The following is a 17,434-nucleotide window of genomic DNA, read 5'->3' as shown; positions in this document are numbered from 1 at the left end:
CTCAGTTTACTCTCTGGCATTGCAAAACAAAACAAAACTGATCCTATAATAAGCAACCAGAATAAAAATTTTGTTAAGACCTTCAAAGTCCAAGGAGCATTTTGCTTACTTTTAAATGTTTTGCTTCTAAAAGCAAAGTACTACAAGTAAAAGCAAAGTAAACTGAACCATGAGCAGTTTTGTATTTGTACCCACTGTGATTCAATGAAAAGAATTTATTAAAAAACTAAAGAAAAACCCTAAAACGTTTTCAGAGTTTTTCAGAGGAATCATTCTTAAAAATATGATTTCAGAAAAACTTCATAAAGTTGAGCTACCGCCTCCTCTCTGAAATCTCCACCTTATAACCATAGATATGATGCTTCACTCCTCCCTGCGGACCGAAGCCTCAGGGTATGGATTATATAATCATTAGTCAACATGTGTCTTGGTTCTCCAGCCAGACTGGAGGCATTTTTGAGAGCAGTAATATTGGCTCTGCTTCACCTGTTCTGTTTGCAGCATTATACCCAGGGCTGAACCTGCAGTGAAAGTGTTTCAGAAATCAACGCCAGGAAAGTATTGACATTTCTTTGCAAAGCTGAGGTAAGGGAAAATGGAGAAAGCTCACCCGAATCCAGCTGAGGCTCTGGTAATCAAAGAGGCTCTCATACTGACATGCCAGCTCCCTGCACAGTGGGATCCCAAACTCCCAGCTCTGCATCAGAAGTAAGAATAAAGTATCAGTACCTCAGGCCTCTTCATAATGGTCAAGTCCCCATCAAGCACATCACAAGGGGAAAACAATTTAAATGTCACAAAAGACATTTTTGTGGAACATCACTCTTATCATTGTTTTCCAGTTCATTACACGATCAAGGATTAGCCTCATCTATCCATTCTGTGTTCATTCTATTCAAAATTTATTTACTTTTTTGTTGTATTGTCTCAGATGATAAACTGTATGAAGGCAGAAATTGTTTAATTTATTCTCAGATTCTAGAACATGCATGAAATGTTCTTCAACAAGGATTTGTTGAACGAGTTAACAAAGGAAATAATGCCTTGAAAATTAGGATATTTTGGGGCCGGAGAGGTGGCGCTAGAGGTAAGGTGTCTGCCTTGCAAGCACTAGGCATGCCATATGGTCCCCCCAAGCCAGGGGCAATTTCTGAGCACTTAGCCAGGAGTAACCCCTGAGCATCAAATGGGTGTGGCCCCCACCCCCAAAAAAACAAACAAACAAAAAAAAGAAATTTAGGATATTTTAAGCTCACAAGTATGGAAACAAAGAAGAAAATTCTCCAAGAATTTGGTTATAAATATGTTTTCTTTAAAAAAAGATTAAATCTTTTTCTTTTAAATTTAATTTTTAAGTACCGCTGTTCTATGTCACCTTTTTTTTTTTTTTTTTTTTTTTTTTTTTTTGGTTTTTGGGCCACACCCTGTGATTCTCAGGGGTTACTCCTGGCTATGCGCTCAGAAGTTGCTCCTGGCTTCTTGGGGAACCATATGGGACGCCGGGGGATTGAACCGCGGTCCGTCCTAGGCTAGCGCAGGCAAGGCAGGCACCTTACCTCCAGCGCCACCGCCCGGCCCCTTTTTTTTTTTGTTTTTTGTTTTTTGTTTTTGGGCCACACCCAGTAACGCTCAGGGGTTACTCCTGGCTATGTGCTCAGAAGTTGCTCCTGGCTTGGGGGACCATATGGGACACCGGGGGATCGAACCGCGGTCCGTCCAAGCTAGCGCAGGCAAGGCAGGCACCTTACCTTTAGCGCCACCGCCCGGCCCCTGTTCTATGTCACCTTTAGTGTGTTGCTACATTTTCCACTCTTCCCCCATGTTAGGTAGTTCTGCAATCCAGAGTCAAGGATTTGTTATAGTTTGATATTTTACAGTTCCTTTCTCTTTCCCCTCACTTTTTCTCTCCCTAAACAGATCAGATCATGCAGTATTTGTCTATATCCTTCTCACTGATATTAGCTAATATGATACTCAACCATCCATATTGTATATAGCAAACTTCAAGATTTCACTTTTTCTCAAAGCTGCAGGATTCCATTGTGTATATCTGACCACTTCTTTGCCCATTCATCTGTCATTGGAAATTTGGGTTATTGCCATCTCTCGGCTATTATCTAAGGCAGGGATCGGCAATCTTTAAGACACAAAGAGCCACTTGGACTCATTTTTGAAGGAAAAAAAAAAAAAACCTTTGCAGGGAGCCGTAAAAACCATTGCAGCATTTAAAACAAATCTAGCACTGCAGACATTGTTTCTTATCTTAATGCTGTTTACAGGATCTTGCAGTTAGCTGTCGATCTGAAGAAAAAGGAACTTTTTCACTTAACAATGTAAAACATCTATTTGTGCAAATTAATAGCCAATTAAAATATTTAAGTGATACCGCTCCCTGCCCCTTGCTATCGGCCCTGCTGTTGGAGCCACATGCGGCTCCGGAGCTGCAGGTTGCTGATCCCTGACCTAAGTGTTTCAATGAACACAGGTATGCACATACTTTTTCTTTTCTTTTCTTTTCTTTTTTTTTTTTTTTTGCACATACCTTTTCAAATGAATGCTATTTCATTTTGTCACTAAGAAGTGACATTGATGGATTAAAGAAAAGTGTATTTTTTTTTTTTTTTTGGTTTTTGGGCCACACCCTGTGACGCTCAGGGGTTACTCCTGGCTATGCCCTCAGAAGTTGCTCCTGGCTTCTTGGGGGACCATATGGGACGCCGGGGGATCGAACCGCGGTCCGTCCTAGGCTAGCGCAGGCAAGGCAGGCACCTTACCTCCAGCGCCACCGCCCGGCCCCAGAAAAGTGTATTTTTACGTGTTCGGGAGTTAAGTCTTCCTACTGTTATTCACAGAGGCTGAATCAGAAAACATTCCTACCAACAGTGAATATAAGTTCCTTTTTCATCACATCTTTGCCAAAGCTTTTTGATTTCTGTCATTCTCACTCGTCTGAGGTGTATCACAAAGTCGTTTTAATTTGAAGTTCCTTAACAGTAAGTGATGACAACATTTTCATATGCCTACTGACCAAGAAAGGGTCAAATCTTAAAACAGACTTCAGATGACCAGCTTTCGTTTAATTTTATTGAAAACACTGTGATTTACAAAGTCCTTTATGGTTGAGTTTCAGACATACAATGAATCAAGGCCAATCCCACCACCAGTGTCAACCTCCCTCCGCTAAGGTTCCCAGAGTGCATCCCATACCCTTACCTTTTACCCTCCAGCCTGCCAGTATAACAGGCCCATTTTAAGTTTAGATTGTTAAAGTTTGAGTCTCTTGATTCCATTTTTATTGACTTTGGCTTGGATGTTTAGTTCTGTCTTTTTTTGAGACCACTTGCCCCCTATAGCCCCCATCCTTTTTTAAATTTGTGTTTACCCTTCTCCACTCAGTTTCTTTCCTTCTCACTATACTCTGAAGTCAAGGGTGTTAAGACAACTCCCATTTAGACCATTGCATTTCTTCATGCAGTTATTTTGTCCTAGGGTGGCCATGTGCAAAGCCAATGCCCTACTGCTGTGCTATCTCTTTGGCCCCTTCATGCTATTATTCTAATACCACATGAAAGTGATATCATTCTGTATTTATCATTCTTCTTCTGACTTCATTTAACATAATATCTTCCAGTTCCATCCATATAGCTCAAAATTGCATGACTGCATCTATTCCTTACGGCTATGTAAGTATTCCATTATATATATGTACCATACTTCATAATCCACTTGTCTGTTGTTGGACATCTAGGCTGATTCCAAATCTTAGCTGTTGAACTAAGTGTTGCAATGAATAGTGGTGTGCATATATCCTTTTGGATGTTTTTCTGTCCTGGGGATAGATATCCAAAAGATCCAATCCAAAGGGATTGCTGGGTCAGATGACAGCTCAATTTTGAATTGACTTGAGGACACTTCATACTATTTTCCATAGAGGTTGGACCAGGCAGCATTCCCACCAACAGTGGATGAGAGTCAGATGACCCTTTTTTTTTTTTTTTTTGGTTTTTAGGTCACACCCGGTGACAGGGGTTATTCCTGGCAATGCACTTAGAAATTGCTCCTTGTTTAGGGGACCATATGGGATGCTGGGATAGAACCCAGGTCTGTCCTGGGTCAGCCATATGCAAGGCAAATGCCCTACCACTGTGCTATTGTGCTGACCCTGCCCCATCTTTTTTTTTTCTTTTTTCTTTTTTTTTTTTTTTTTGGTGTTTGGGTCACACCTGGCAGCCTTCAGGGATTACTTCTGGCTCTGCGCTCAGAGATCATTCCTGGTAGGCACAAGTGACCATATAGGATTCCAGGATTCAAACCAGGATCTGTCCTGAGTTGGCTACGTCCAAGGCAAATGTCCTACTGCTGTACTATTGTTCTGGCCCCGTCTTCTTTTTTTTAAGATTACCATTTTAAAAGAGTTAAGGAGGGCAAAATTATTTTATGTAGAACTATATTTCTGTAAACTATGTTTTTGAGGGGAGGGGAGGGGAGGGGAAAAATAGAAAACTATGTTTTCAAACTATGTTTTTCAAAAGAAGCACTCTGGGACAAAGTGATAGTATACGGGGTAAGGCTTGCCTTGCATGCAGCTGACCTGAATTTCATCCCTGGTATCCCACATGGTCTTCTGTGTCCTCAAGGAACGATTCTTGTAACCCCTGAGCTACTCTGGGAATGTCCCTCAGTCTCCAAAAAGTATGATAATCTATCCTTTAAATAAACTAGTGCCATATGGACCACATAGATGAAAACTGCAGGACAAACAAAAAAGATTAAAATATAAATTTTAAATAGACTCAGGCTTCCTGACCCAATTCCATGTCTCTATCTCAGTGAGCTAGAAAACTTTTTGCACTGTTCATTTTCCAGCCAAATTAAGGAGGAACATATTAATCTTCTCCATCTCTAAGCACTGCTGAGAAAGTTTCAGCCAAGGACCAATAGGGTCTTCTAGTAGATAGCTCCAAATATTTGTCTTTTACTGGCAAGCAGCTGCGTTGCATACAGTCTGGCTAGCCTGTCAAGGATATTCCATAGGGAGCTTATTTAGATAATAAGGAATTTGTGTGGCTTAGAGACAGTTGTCTGCTGACTTTACCTTCCAGTAAATCCAGTCTTCTCTTTTAACCAACCTTCAAAGTAAGCCAGGATCAAATGTTCTTTGTTTTTTATTTTTGTTTTCCTCTGTTAAGCGACTTAAGGATGTACTCAGGGGGCCATGTTGGTGCCAGGAATCAAAACTAAGGTTCTTGAACAGCAAATATGCTTTTCAACTCTTTCTTCCTGGCTGTAGTATCACATATTTTAAGGCATTATGAAGGATTGGTGAAATGTTGATGGACCCGGAGTTTTGGAAACTGCCTATAAATGCAGATAGAAGATCTGCTACAGATACAGTTCATTCCTATCTACCTCTTTTTCCTTGGGCAGGAGGCAAAGCTAAATCTAAAACTACTTATCAGTGTCTTAAAATCAATTATTTCTTCCAGCTCTGGCAGATGTGTACTTTTACACATCCTGAACAGGAAAAGTTGCACGAAGGGTGAAATTCATCAGATTAAAGTACATAACTCCTCAAACTGACCATTTATTCATTGAAATAAAAAACAATTTTATTACAGTTTGAGTTAGCTTGTTACTCTAGTCAAAGTATTAATGTACGAAGTATTAATGTACGAAGTTACTGAGACTCACCATATTCTTCTATAACTGGTTATTTTTACATAAAGTATTTTGAGGTACTCTAAACTGAGAAGGGAATGAAAGAGAAAATGTTTTTTTCCTAAGGTTTACCACAAATATTATAATACTATTGAGAAACTGGTTTAAAGCAGGATTGTATGGTTATGAACAGGAATTGGAGATAATTTTTCCTTGGAAAAATATTCCTAGTATAAAGGGGGAAAAGTACAACATAGTATAACTATGGTTCATTCTCAGTCATCTCAGAAAAATTTCAGAAGCACTTGACCTGGTCATATGTACTATGTATTATGCTATATCTACACAATGAAATACTATGTACCTGTTAAGAAAATGAAGTAATGAGGGACTGGAGAGAGAGCACAGTGGGTAGGGCATTTGCCTTGCATGTGGCCAACACAGATTCGATCCCTGGCATCCCATATGGTCCCCTGAGCCTGATGAATAATTTCAGTGTGCAGAGTCAGGAATAACCCCCAAGTACCACCAGATGTGGCCCCAAAAAAAAAAAACAAAATAACATAATGAAATTTTCTTATACATTGAGAGACATGGAAAGTATCATGTTGAGTGAAATGAATCAGAGGGAGGGAAAATATAGAATAATCTCACTTACCTGTGAAATATTAAAAAACTCATAGTATGAGAACAATACCTAAAGACAATAGAAATGATGGCTGGGAAGTGCAGTTAAGACAGAGAAGGGGCCACTATGACTATTTCTAACTAGAATAAATAATTAGTAATGATCAACTGGATTAAGAACTAGGAATTGAAAGGAAGTGATATGCATGATACCCCATTCAGTAACAGTATTGTCAACTATGGTGCCTAAAAGGAAAAATGGCAGAAAGAAAGAGAGAGACAAAGAGAGACAGGGGAGAGAGAGAGAGAGAGAGGGAGAGAGAGAGGGAAAGAGAGAGGAAAGAGAGAAAGAGAGAGGTATCTGTCATAAAGTTAAGGCTAGGGTGAGGGTAAATTGGGGTGGGACAACAGGAAGGTGACTGGGAAACTGGTGGCAGGAAATGAACACAGGTGAAGAGATTGGTAGGCATTAGAACACTGTAGATTGAAACTCATCTAGCAGCACCTTTTTTTTTTTTTACACATTTTGTTTGTTTGTTGTTTGTTTTGGGGCCAATCCTGGCAGCGCTCAAAGGTTCCTCTGGCTCTGCACTCAAAAATCGCTCCTGGCAGGCTTGGGGACCATATGGGATGCTGGGAATTGAACCCGATCCTTCCCGAATTGGCTGCTTGCAAGGCAAACACCCTACTGCTGTGCTATCTCTCCGGCCCCTCAAAAACTTTTTAATTCTTTATCTCACCATGATTTAACAAAAAATACCAACACAATGAAATATCATCTCATCAAATAATGGGAGGAAGACTAGTATTAAAGAGACAGTACAGAGAGTAGGGTGCTTGCTTTGTACATGGTAAAAAGTGAGGGTAAGTTGTGAGCACTATCAGGTATATCCACAAAACAAAACAAATAAATAAAAATTGGAGTAGGAAGAGATGAGCAAAAATCTCCTTAAAGACATATAGATGGACAAAAGGCATATGAAAAAATATCCTGCATCACTTATCATCAGGGAAAAGTGCATGAAACAACAATTAGATAGCATCTCACACTTATAAGATTGGCACACATCACAAACAACAAAGACAAGTGTTGATAAGGATGTGGGAAAAACAGGAACTTTATTCACTGCTGGTGGAAATGTTGCTTGATCTAGCTTTCTGGAAAAACAATATGAAACGCCTTCAATGCCACAGAATTAACTAGTCCCTTTCATCCATGATTAAATCTGGTATCGATATAGATATCACCTACTCTCTGCCTTTCACACGACACTTTGCAGCTGCTGCTATTCCTGTACTGGTACGATGCTGTGCATTAGAGTAGATGCTGAGGGGTCAAAAGGCTTGCCTGATGACACATACCTTGCCTTTGTTAAAGTAGTGAATGATCTTGCGACACAGGCCCTCTTTCCGTTGCCACTCTGTCTGGGATGGGTAGTGCAGAAATTCCCGTAGTGGTCGTTCTTCCCACTGCAGCAGCTCGCAGTAAAGGAGAAGAGTGAAAGCAGCCTCTGTGAAGATAGGCAATATGAGGCCCAGATATTTCTCTTTGTGGATCTAGGTTAGATAAGCAAGATTCCAGGTTGTATGTGTAGCTTAGATCAGAGGCACAGACTACCAAGGTGAGAGAGATGGACTTAGCGTGCTAATAACTCTTGACCACAGTCAACATGAAGAAACCCAAGCCAAAGATTTTGGCAGAGACAGCTTCATACCACAGACTGGAAACCTGTGCTAGGTCCATATTAAGTATGGCTGAGACTCTGGAAGATACTGACATGTTAGAGAACTTTTTTAATTTAATTTTTTGGTTTTTGGATCACACCTGGAGCTGCTCGGGGGTTACTTTTGGCTCTATGCTCAGAAACCGCTCCTGACAGGCTCGGGGGACCATATGAGATGCCAGGATTTAAATCACTGACTTTCTGCATGCAAGGCAAATGCCTTACCTCCATGCTATCTCTCCAGCCCCAAAATTTAGCTTTTTGTTTGTTTGTTTGTTTGTTTTTGAGTCACACCCAGCAGCGCTCAGGGGTTACTCCTGGCTCTATGCTCAGAAATCACTCCTGGCAGGCTCGGGGGACCATATGGATGCTGGGATTTGAACAACTGACCTGCATGCAAGGTAAACACTTGTTAGAGAACTTTCAAGTTTTTTTTTTAAATGCTCAAATGGGGGCTGGTGAGGTGGCGCTAGAGGTAAGGTGTCTGCCTTGCAAGTGCTAGCTAAGGAAGGACCACAGTTCGATTCCCCGGCATCCCATATGGTCCCCCCAAGCCAGGGGCATTAGCCAGGAGTAACCCCTGAGCATCAAAAGGGTGTGGCCCCAAAAACCAAAACAAACAAACAAAATGCTCAATTGACTGGGAGCTTCCTTCTAAAATTTTTAGAACTGGCTTGTTGGAGTGGACACAGGCCACAGGACTGACACTCCTTTCAAATCTTAAGACTGTTTCAATATTACCAGCTGTATTTTCTGATATCAGTTTGGCTCTAATAATGACTCTTTGCCCTCATCTCTAAAAGGATCAGAAAAGGAGTGTGGATGGTAGAAATTTCATGATGGGACTGTAGTTAGCAGTTCTGTTCAAGGAAGAATCTAAAATTGTTAGATTCAGGGTAGAGGCCCAGTGAAATAGAGAAGACAATTAACAAATAACAGTGGCTAAATATTCTGGTTTCCTAAATTCCAAGGAATGAGTGACATAGAACTATAGTTAGCGGGGCCGGAGTAATAGCACAACGGTAAGGCATTTGCCTTGCACGTTGCTGACCCAGGTCTAATGGTGATTCAATTCTCAGCATCTCATACGGTCCCCCAAGCCTGCCAGGAGCAATTTCTGAGGACAGAGCCAGGAGTAATCCCTGAGCACCGCTGGGTATGGCCCCAAAACAAACAAAAACAAAAATATAAAACAAACTTATAGATATAGTGTCTTCATTATACAGTCTTTTCTTTTCTAATTTACTTACTCAGTCTTAGTGGGCATCTCCTATTGGCAAATTAGTTTCAACCTCTTCCTGCACCTTACTCAAAATTTATCCATATGGCTATAAAAAAAGCACATTTGACAGGGCCAGAGTAATGGCACAGTGGTAGGGCATTTGCCTTGTACGCAGCTGACCCGGGATGGACCCGGTTTGATCCCAGGCATCCCATATGGTCCCCCAAGCCTGCTAGGAGAGATTTCTGAGTGCAGAGCCAGGAGGAGCCCCTGAGCACCGCTGGGTGTGGCCCAAAAATAAAAATAATCACATTTGTAATATTTTTGTGAATCACTCCCAATTTAACCTTATTATTTTAATTTTAGGGCCACAGTTCATGGTGCTCAGGGCTTACTCCTGGCTCTGTATTCAGGGATGAGTACTGGTGGTGTTCAAGGAACCATACGGGGTGTTGGAGGTTGAACCCAGGTCAGATGTATGAAAAGCAAGCTCCTCTCCTTTCTACTCTTTGTATCTACAACCTTTTTCTCCCTCACTTCCAGTTTTAACTAGGCACAATTTGCTTAAATTATGCCTAAATGTGGTCACTCTCTTATCTTCCCTTATCTCCTCTGCTGTAACTCTGGCCTCTTAACCTTATTTCCTAGGAACATACTGTCATTAGATTTCTCTCTGGGGACAAGTCCCTCAGGCACTCAAGGCCTCTCTGTGAAGTTTAAAAAGCCATACAAAATATTCTTCTTTCCTGCCTATTTCTTCAGGTGCCATAAGAAGAGACAATTTAACTTACACTCTCAATCTATAGATCCTTGACTCAGCCTCTCAGTTGTGGCCTGAGCTAAGTGCATGTTTTCCTGACTCACGGTGTCCGAGTCTATCAATATATTGGAGCAAGATATAAAATATAATTTTTTTTTTTTGGTTTTTGGGCCACACCCGGCAGTGCTCAGGGGTTACTCCTGGCTGTCTGCTCAGAAATAGATCCTGGCAGGCATGGGGGACCATATGGGACACCGGGATTCGAACCAACCACCTTTGGTCCTGGATCGGCTGCTTGCAAGGCAAACGCCGCTGTGCTATCTCTCCGGGCCCAAAATATAATTTTTAGGTGTAATCTTAGATATAATCTTGCCAAGCTATATGGTTGGAAGAGTGGTATTTCTGTCAATGGCTAATATAAAGCAATGGACTAAACCATGAAGGCAGGTAGCTTAAGAAGGTTAAGTTTGGGGGGGGGTTTAGACTGAGTGCCTTATTTTTTTTTTATGAAAGGGGACAGTGATCAAAGTACGTTTGTTAACTTCTGAAAGGACACTTTCCACAGATGCACAAGATTCTCTTATTTATGGACAAGAAAAGTCATAAGATGCTCTGCCTTATTTTTTTCCATTGTGTATTATATTCTTTTCTCCAACTATTGGTTCATAGATGCAGAAAGGTTGAAAACCACTTGTTTATCACCTTCGTTATATATGCCAGTCAGTTGACTGGCTTGATTTCTAATATTCTACAAAGATCTGGCAGTCATTATTATAGAGCCTTGCTTTGCCAGCCAAGTGTACACATGAGGTATGACATATTCTCTCACTTACCTGTGTAGTTTTCAGCCTGCAAATGCATGTCACAAAGCTTATGGATGTACCGGATATACATTTCTTCTTTGTTAATCTCAGATTTGTAGAAGTTCTACAGGATGGAAGAAATACACATAAAAATGAGAAAGTTTTCCATCTGTAGTGGTCATAGATGAGCTCCATGCACAGGTGAAGCCTTTTGTGTGTTGGAGGGGGAGCAGGCTTTGGAGATACACAGCACCTGAGAAAGGCACATACACCAGGAATATAAGTACTGGCAGATATGTGGGAGCTGCATAATAAGAAAGAGGGAGAGTGCCAGGCAAAGAGGATATTAAAGACAGGGACTTAGGATATATCAGGGCTTGTAGGACCTTGACAAGAGTCCAGTCTAGAGTTCTATCCAAAGAGAAGCTAATTTTACTCCTTCCCCACAGGTAAAGTGGCTGATGACGTACTGGTCTCTAAGGTGCAGATAAGAAAGCTGACTAAAATCTTAGGCTTACAGTAATTTATTGTAGAAAGGTCAAACCAACCACAGTGAGGAGATAAATTGGAGGAAGAGCCTATATCCTCTCACCATCAGGTTTACAGTGCATCCAATCTTCTTATTCTCTGTTTCCTCTCCTTTCATGCAGTCTCTGGAAGGGAAAGCACAGATGAGTGTCCCTGGCAGGAAATATTGCCACTAGGACAACACACTGATTTGTAGTGTCCATGGAGGCATACATCTGAACAAAGATCAAATTAGGATGGTTGTCAACAGGAACTGCTTTCTTGGGAGGAATGGACTCTGTTTCTATGCTTTTGGCCCACTGCTAGGGTTCAAAGATCTCTGCTCAACTGATCCCTAGTTATGACGACAGAAGTTAGAAACTAGATGCTGCATCAGCACATTAAGTGGCATTATACAAAAATCTTCACCTTAAAAAGTGTACCAAATGGGGCCGGGTGGTGGCGCTAGAGGTAAGGTGCCTGCCTTGCCTGCACTAGCCTTGGACGGACCGCGGTTCGATCCCCCGGCGTCCCATATGGTCCCCCAAGCCAGGAGCAACTTCTGAGCGCATAGCCAGGAGTAACCCCTGAGCGTCACCGGGTATGGCCCAAAAACCAAAAAAAAAAAAAAAAGGGGGCTGGAGAGATAGCATGGAGGTAGGGCGTTTGCCTTTCATGCAAGAGGTCATCGGTTCGAATCCCAGCGTCCCATATGGTCCCCCGTGCCTGCCAGGAGCAATTTCTGAGCATGGAGCCAGGAGTAACCCCTGAGCACTGCCGGGTGTGACCCAAAAACCACAAAAAAAAAGAAAGAAAAAAAAAAAGTGTACCAATGACTAGAAGGTTGAATCCTCAAGTTCCTAGAGTGGAAGTATAGAACATTCTTTAAACGGATGTAATATTAGGAGAACTTGCCTCAGCAGCATATTACTGGCATGGAATGTAACCAGAACACTGACTTATCTTTTTCTGTGATCTCTTCTCTTGTACAAGTCTTTGAAAACTCCTCTAATTAGAAACACTAGTTTCCTTATAGTTTAGGAGTAGCTTCATCTAGGACTGAACTAGCTTAGCCAGGCCTAATGGAGCTGGTAATAGGAAGAGTCAGAGTTAATCAGTCTATGAGTCACAGGAAGAGGGAAACTTTGTGAATGGACCTTTCCCAAGAGAGAAAGAAGGGGGGAGTGGTCAAAAACTAAGCTCTTCAGAGAAGGATCTGAGGCATAGGAGAAGAAGGCAAATGAGAAATGAGAGGCATAAGGAGATGAAGGCTTCTAGTAAGAAGGCCCCTGTGTATACAGCCAGTTAGATTTCCATCTGCCTCTTAGATTTCTTTCCATGGCAGTCCACATTTTGGAGAAGAGAGTTCTTTATACAGCTATTTACCAACAGCTCTGGAGAAAGGTTTCATAAGAGTTAATGGACCATTAGGGTGTTGTGGAGAGCAAATCTTTTTTTAAAATGGTATTTAAAAAGCAAATACTACAAATAATGCCAGAGTATTCCCTTGCTTTATATTATACACATGGTATTTATATTTGATCTAGAGTTTTATACTTACATATTGGCTTTCATTAAGCCAGTATGAATATCTATTGTTTATAGTGGTTTTTCTTAACAAATAAGAAATGTATTTGTTAACTGACCAAGTTTGACATATTATTTTATAATAATTAATTTCTTTAAAAATATTTTATTTAATTCAATATTATTCAATATAGCACTGGAAGAACTTTGCCATAGCAATTAGGCAAGAAAAAGATATCCAGGGCATCAGATATGAATGGAAGAAGTCAAGCTCTCCCTGTTTGCAGTTTATATAATACTATATTTAGAAAATCCTAAAGACTCTACCAGAAAGCTTCTAGAAATAATAGATTTGCATAAACATTGGTAGGCTACAAAATTAATATGCAAAAACACATGTCTGTTCTCTACAATAAAGAAGAAATATATTAAATCCCATTCACAATTGTGCCTCAGAAAATCAAGTACCTTGGAGTAAACTGGGAGGTGAAAAGTCTATACAAGGAAAACTATAAACCACTTCCTATAGAAATAAAAGAGGACTCAAGGAAGTTGAAACACATTCTCTGCTCACAGATTGGGCACATTATTAAAATAGCAATACTTCCCAAAGCATTTAATGATTTACATACTTAATGTAATGCACCTACAGATTTAATGTAATCCCTATAAGGATACCCATGACATTTTCCCAAGAAATAGCTCAAAAAATCCTGAAATTTATATAAAACAGTAAATCTCCACAAATAGCTAAAGCAGTATTTGGGAAAATCTTGGGATAAAAAAGATGGGAAGTATAACTTTCTCTAACTTCAAACTGTACTATAAAGCAGTAATCATTAAAATAGCATTGTACTGGAATAAAGACAGATCCTCAGATCAATCTAGACATGAATATTCTGAAACTAACCCTCAGGTATAAACACAATTAATCTTTGATAAAGAGACAAGAAATACAAAGTGGAGCAAGGTGAGTTTATTTTGATTTGGTTCCACTGATAGTACAACTGTGAGAAACAGCTGAGAATCAGGAGCCCTATGCCAAATGAGTGAATTGTCTGCTTGACCAACAGTTATTTCCTACCTTCCCAGCTTCCTCTCAGTATACAGAGGGATGAAGTCTTTGAAAGAAAAGATACTAAAAATCTACACTACGCTTACAATATTTTATAAAGTCAAGTGTGCTTTCTCCAAAGGGTAGGGGATGGTTTATTGTGAGATTTTGAAACAAGAGCCTTATTCCTGAGGTTTCCTCATCAATTTATAAGACATTTGGTTTCTTACAGTAAGATGAAGGGTAGAACATACCACTGTACAACCTATCCTTTCACACTACTATAGAAAACTGATGTGAATTTTTAAGAGGAATAAATCTATAAGACAGATTGTTTCAAGAAGCCCATAAAACAACAGGAGGAATATGTCTATCAGATAAAGTGGCTTAATGGGGTAGTGTACAATGCAAAAAATATAATTACCCTGGCATTTTATAGAAATCACCTGACAAATTTATGAGATACTTCTGTTTTCCCATAATCAGAAGAATACACTAAAGTCAATAAAACAGAAAGATACTGGCCTCAACATAATAACATTTCAAGGTCACTCTTGGGATGTCAAATCATAAAGATCACTTGATTTCAAGCACTTCCGATCAGTTTAAGGTCAGAAGATGCCCTCTCTAATCAAAAAAGTAGCCAAGCAGGATCTGAGTGAATACCTGTAATCAAGAAGGCGTTCCATGAGGCGGGTGACGGAGGTCACAAAGGAAATGCCAGTCTCACGCCACGTTTCTTGTTCAACCTTCTCAAGCAGGCTATTGGGAAGGTGGGAGAAATAAATAAAATGCACAATTCAGAATTCTTATCTGGGCACACGAATGAGGTCCCCAGAACCTCTGGGGCCTGTGATGAATCTGCAGACTTACCACACTGCAGTCTTACCTGGGGTAGGGCCCAAACAGCTGGGTTCTACTCCATGCAGCAGAAACAAAGACAAAGTGATTACTGAACTGGCAGCAAAAAAATGACCATATTTTCCTGTATACGTTTCTAAAGATGCAATTAAACTGAGAGATGGGCAAAGGTGGGCAAGCTTCTAGTTCGTTAGGTATAAGGCTTATTCTGAAAAAGCAGCTGAATGAGTCCACTAATGGCTGGTCTTAGCGTTGTCAATTGCCTTGACTGCCTTTATCCCTGCTTAGACCCAAACACAACAAACATACAAGTTAATCTTTATATGTAAATCAAGGGGGAGATTTCTCCGCAGCTCAAGGTTCTAGCATGAGGGATAACTAGTGGCAACTTTCAGTCATCTCTACTTTCAGCAGATGCTCCAAAACAAAGTGTCAGAGTCAAGCAGGAGAGATAGCATGGAGGCAAGGTGTTCGCCTTGCATTCAGAAGGTTGGTGGTTCAAATCCCAGCATCCCATATGGTCCCCCGAGCCTGCCAGGAGTGATTTCTGAGCACAGAGCCAGGAGTTAACCCTGAGTGCTGCTGGGTGTGACCCCCCAAAAATAAAAAAATTAAAAAGTGTCAGAGTCATGTACTACATGACCAGATCTTTTTCAACTGCCAGACCATTCTACTGTGAGCCTAACTTCTGATATCCTTTGTCTTCTCAGAGATCTCTCTAAGGGAATAAGAACCTTGACTCTTCTCACTCTTGGGCTGAGCCTAGGTTGCTTTGCATCCTGTTTCTCAGGCATGAAAGTCTGCTGGAGTGGTTCTAGGTAGGACCCAGCAGTGGTGTTTCAGCCTGGCTGCTGTTAATGCTGCATCTGGCCAGAGCTGAGGTACATGGAAATTTCTTCATATGTGACTGATGGTGCTGGGGGGAAAAGAAAACCTATAAGGATTGAGCCACTGTTACCATCTCTAGGAACAGTATACTAGAAACAGTATTGCTGTCCCTGAGAACAGGAAGAGATGTTTTGTGAGCAAACAAGCAAAGAAAAAAGGGCTCCTATACTTTCCTTTCGGAGATTTTTGCATTCCTGCATATTTTAAAGAAGTCCTACTTTATAGACAGTTTTCTAGATTTTGAAAATTGAGTCTTTTCAACATCAATTAAGTTCATCACCCATCTTTTATTCTATAATATCGACACATATTTGTAATAAAATATAAATTGGGAAGATTATTAGTGGTTTTCAGTTGTCAGACACAATTTTAGAAAATTTTATGAAATTTGGTCAGTTAATTTGTAATTTTTAAAAGTTATTTTTTGTACTTATTCTTACAGTATAGGCATATAACTGGCTTAGGAATATCTCTGCTTTATTTCTATAATTAGAAATGTCTTCATCAAATGAAAAATACTAAGTGATGGATACATTTTTATAAATCTGAGTTATTTAAAATTTAAGTAACTTTATAGTTGAGTGTACAACCCATCAAAGAACAAAGTAGGCATAGTGCGAAAAAAAAAGGTCTTTCCTATTAAAATTAATGATGCGTTTCAGAGATGCTTCTTACTGGTCATGAAACGGACAACATGTTAACACTTTGAGCCCTGTTTCATTTTTATTGATCAGAATAGGATCTTTTCTATTTACCTCATAGTGCATTGTGAGATTTAGGTAGTAATCAATAATATATTTCTTAATTTAAACTTACAAGCACATGGATAGTAATATTATTGGAGCCAGGTTGCAGGTTCCTTACAATGGTACTAAAACGAAGAGAATCTCAGAATTGGAAATAATGAGAGGTGATGAACTCTAGAGCTGTAAATATCCTAAGAATTTGGGGGAACCAGGTTAGGATGTTTGCTTACACGTGGCCAATACAGGTTCAGTCCTGACATCTAATAAAATCCCCCAAGCATGTCCAGGAGCAATTCCTAAGTGTAGAGCCAAGAGTAACCTCTGAGAAAATCTGGGTGTGCCCCCCAAATAATATTTAAGATCTAAAGTGATTGTACAGAGGGTAGGGTGCTTGCCTTGCATGCAATGGACATAGTTCATTTCCTGGCACCTCATATAGTTTCCTGAGCCCACCAAAAGTGATCCTTGGTTGCAGAATCAGTAGTAACCCCTGAACACGGCTGGTCCAAAATGAAAACAATAAAAAAGTTTTTTTTAAAGAATGATAAAGTATCCAATATCATTCAATAATGGGAGAACCATGGCTCACTTCAATTTCTTCTTTGGACTTAATATTGTGGCATGTCCTTTGGACGCCCACCCACTCAAGACAGAAGCCATCAATGTTGGACCTGGAAGAACTTTGCTGTCATTCAGTACAACATTCTGTTTCATGAACAGGGAAACTAACTTGAAAAGGAGTAACTTTGGTGGTCTCATGCTTGCTGATCTTTATACCACCTTATAAAGCAAGTACTTATCTTCCCTTCTCCCTTCTTTAATAAAAACGTTAAAATTAAGTTCCCATTAAGCTGTTTGCTCAGCTGAACAGTGTGAAATAAAGTTGACCCCTTTCTTACCAGCAAAACACAGGAATTCAAAGATACCACCTGTTGTTATCTCTTCAGATAACTACACCAATCTCTGATATTGGCTTGCTGCCAGAATACCATGTTATTATTGACAAAGGTAGCATGTTGTTAATGCTACCTTTAGTAAAACCCATATCTTCTGATAA

The 17,434-nt window shown here is 40.1% G+C and overlaps 1 protein-coding gene across 11 annotated transcripts in view; it reads right to left on the bottom strand.

Moving 5' to 3' along the window:
• The window catches only part of DOCK3 (dedicator of cytokinesis 3), a 391,971-nt gene that overhangs the window by 38,590 nt on the left and 335,947 nt on the right, over positions 1-17,434 (bottom strand). For 9 of the 11 annotated variants that reach the window (XM_049776670.1, XM_049776679.1, XM_049776672.1 and 6 more), the window contains 6 exons: positions 14,772-14,798; positions 14,549-14,644; positions 11,387-11,447; positions 10,825-10,918; positions 7,648-7,796; positions 611-697 (listed from right to left, as the gene is read on the bottom strand). In XM_049776670.1, the coding sequence (XP_049632627.1) occupies positions 611-697; positions 7,648-7,796; positions 10,825-10,918; positions 11,387-11,447; positions 14,549-14,644; positions 14,772-14,798 (514 nt within the window). The remainder of the gene's footprint in view (positions 1-610; positions 698-7,647; positions 7,797-10,824; positions 10,919-11,386; positions 11,448-14,548; positions 14,645-14,771; positions 14,799-17,434) is intronic. The other 2 variants (XM_049776673.1, XM_049776681.1) reach the window with 1 other exon arrangement.

This window comes from Suncus etruscus, chromosome 7 (genome assembly GCF_024139225.1).
Source record: "Suncus etruscus isolate mSunEtr1 chromosome 7, mSunEtr1.pri.cur, whole genome shotgun sequence".
NCBI lineage: Eukaryota > Metazoa > Chordata > Mammalia > Eulipotyphla > Soricidae > Suncus > Suncus etruscus.
Note: the sequence above shows the minus strand (reverse complement) of the source record. Positions and strands in the feature narration are given on the sequence as shown.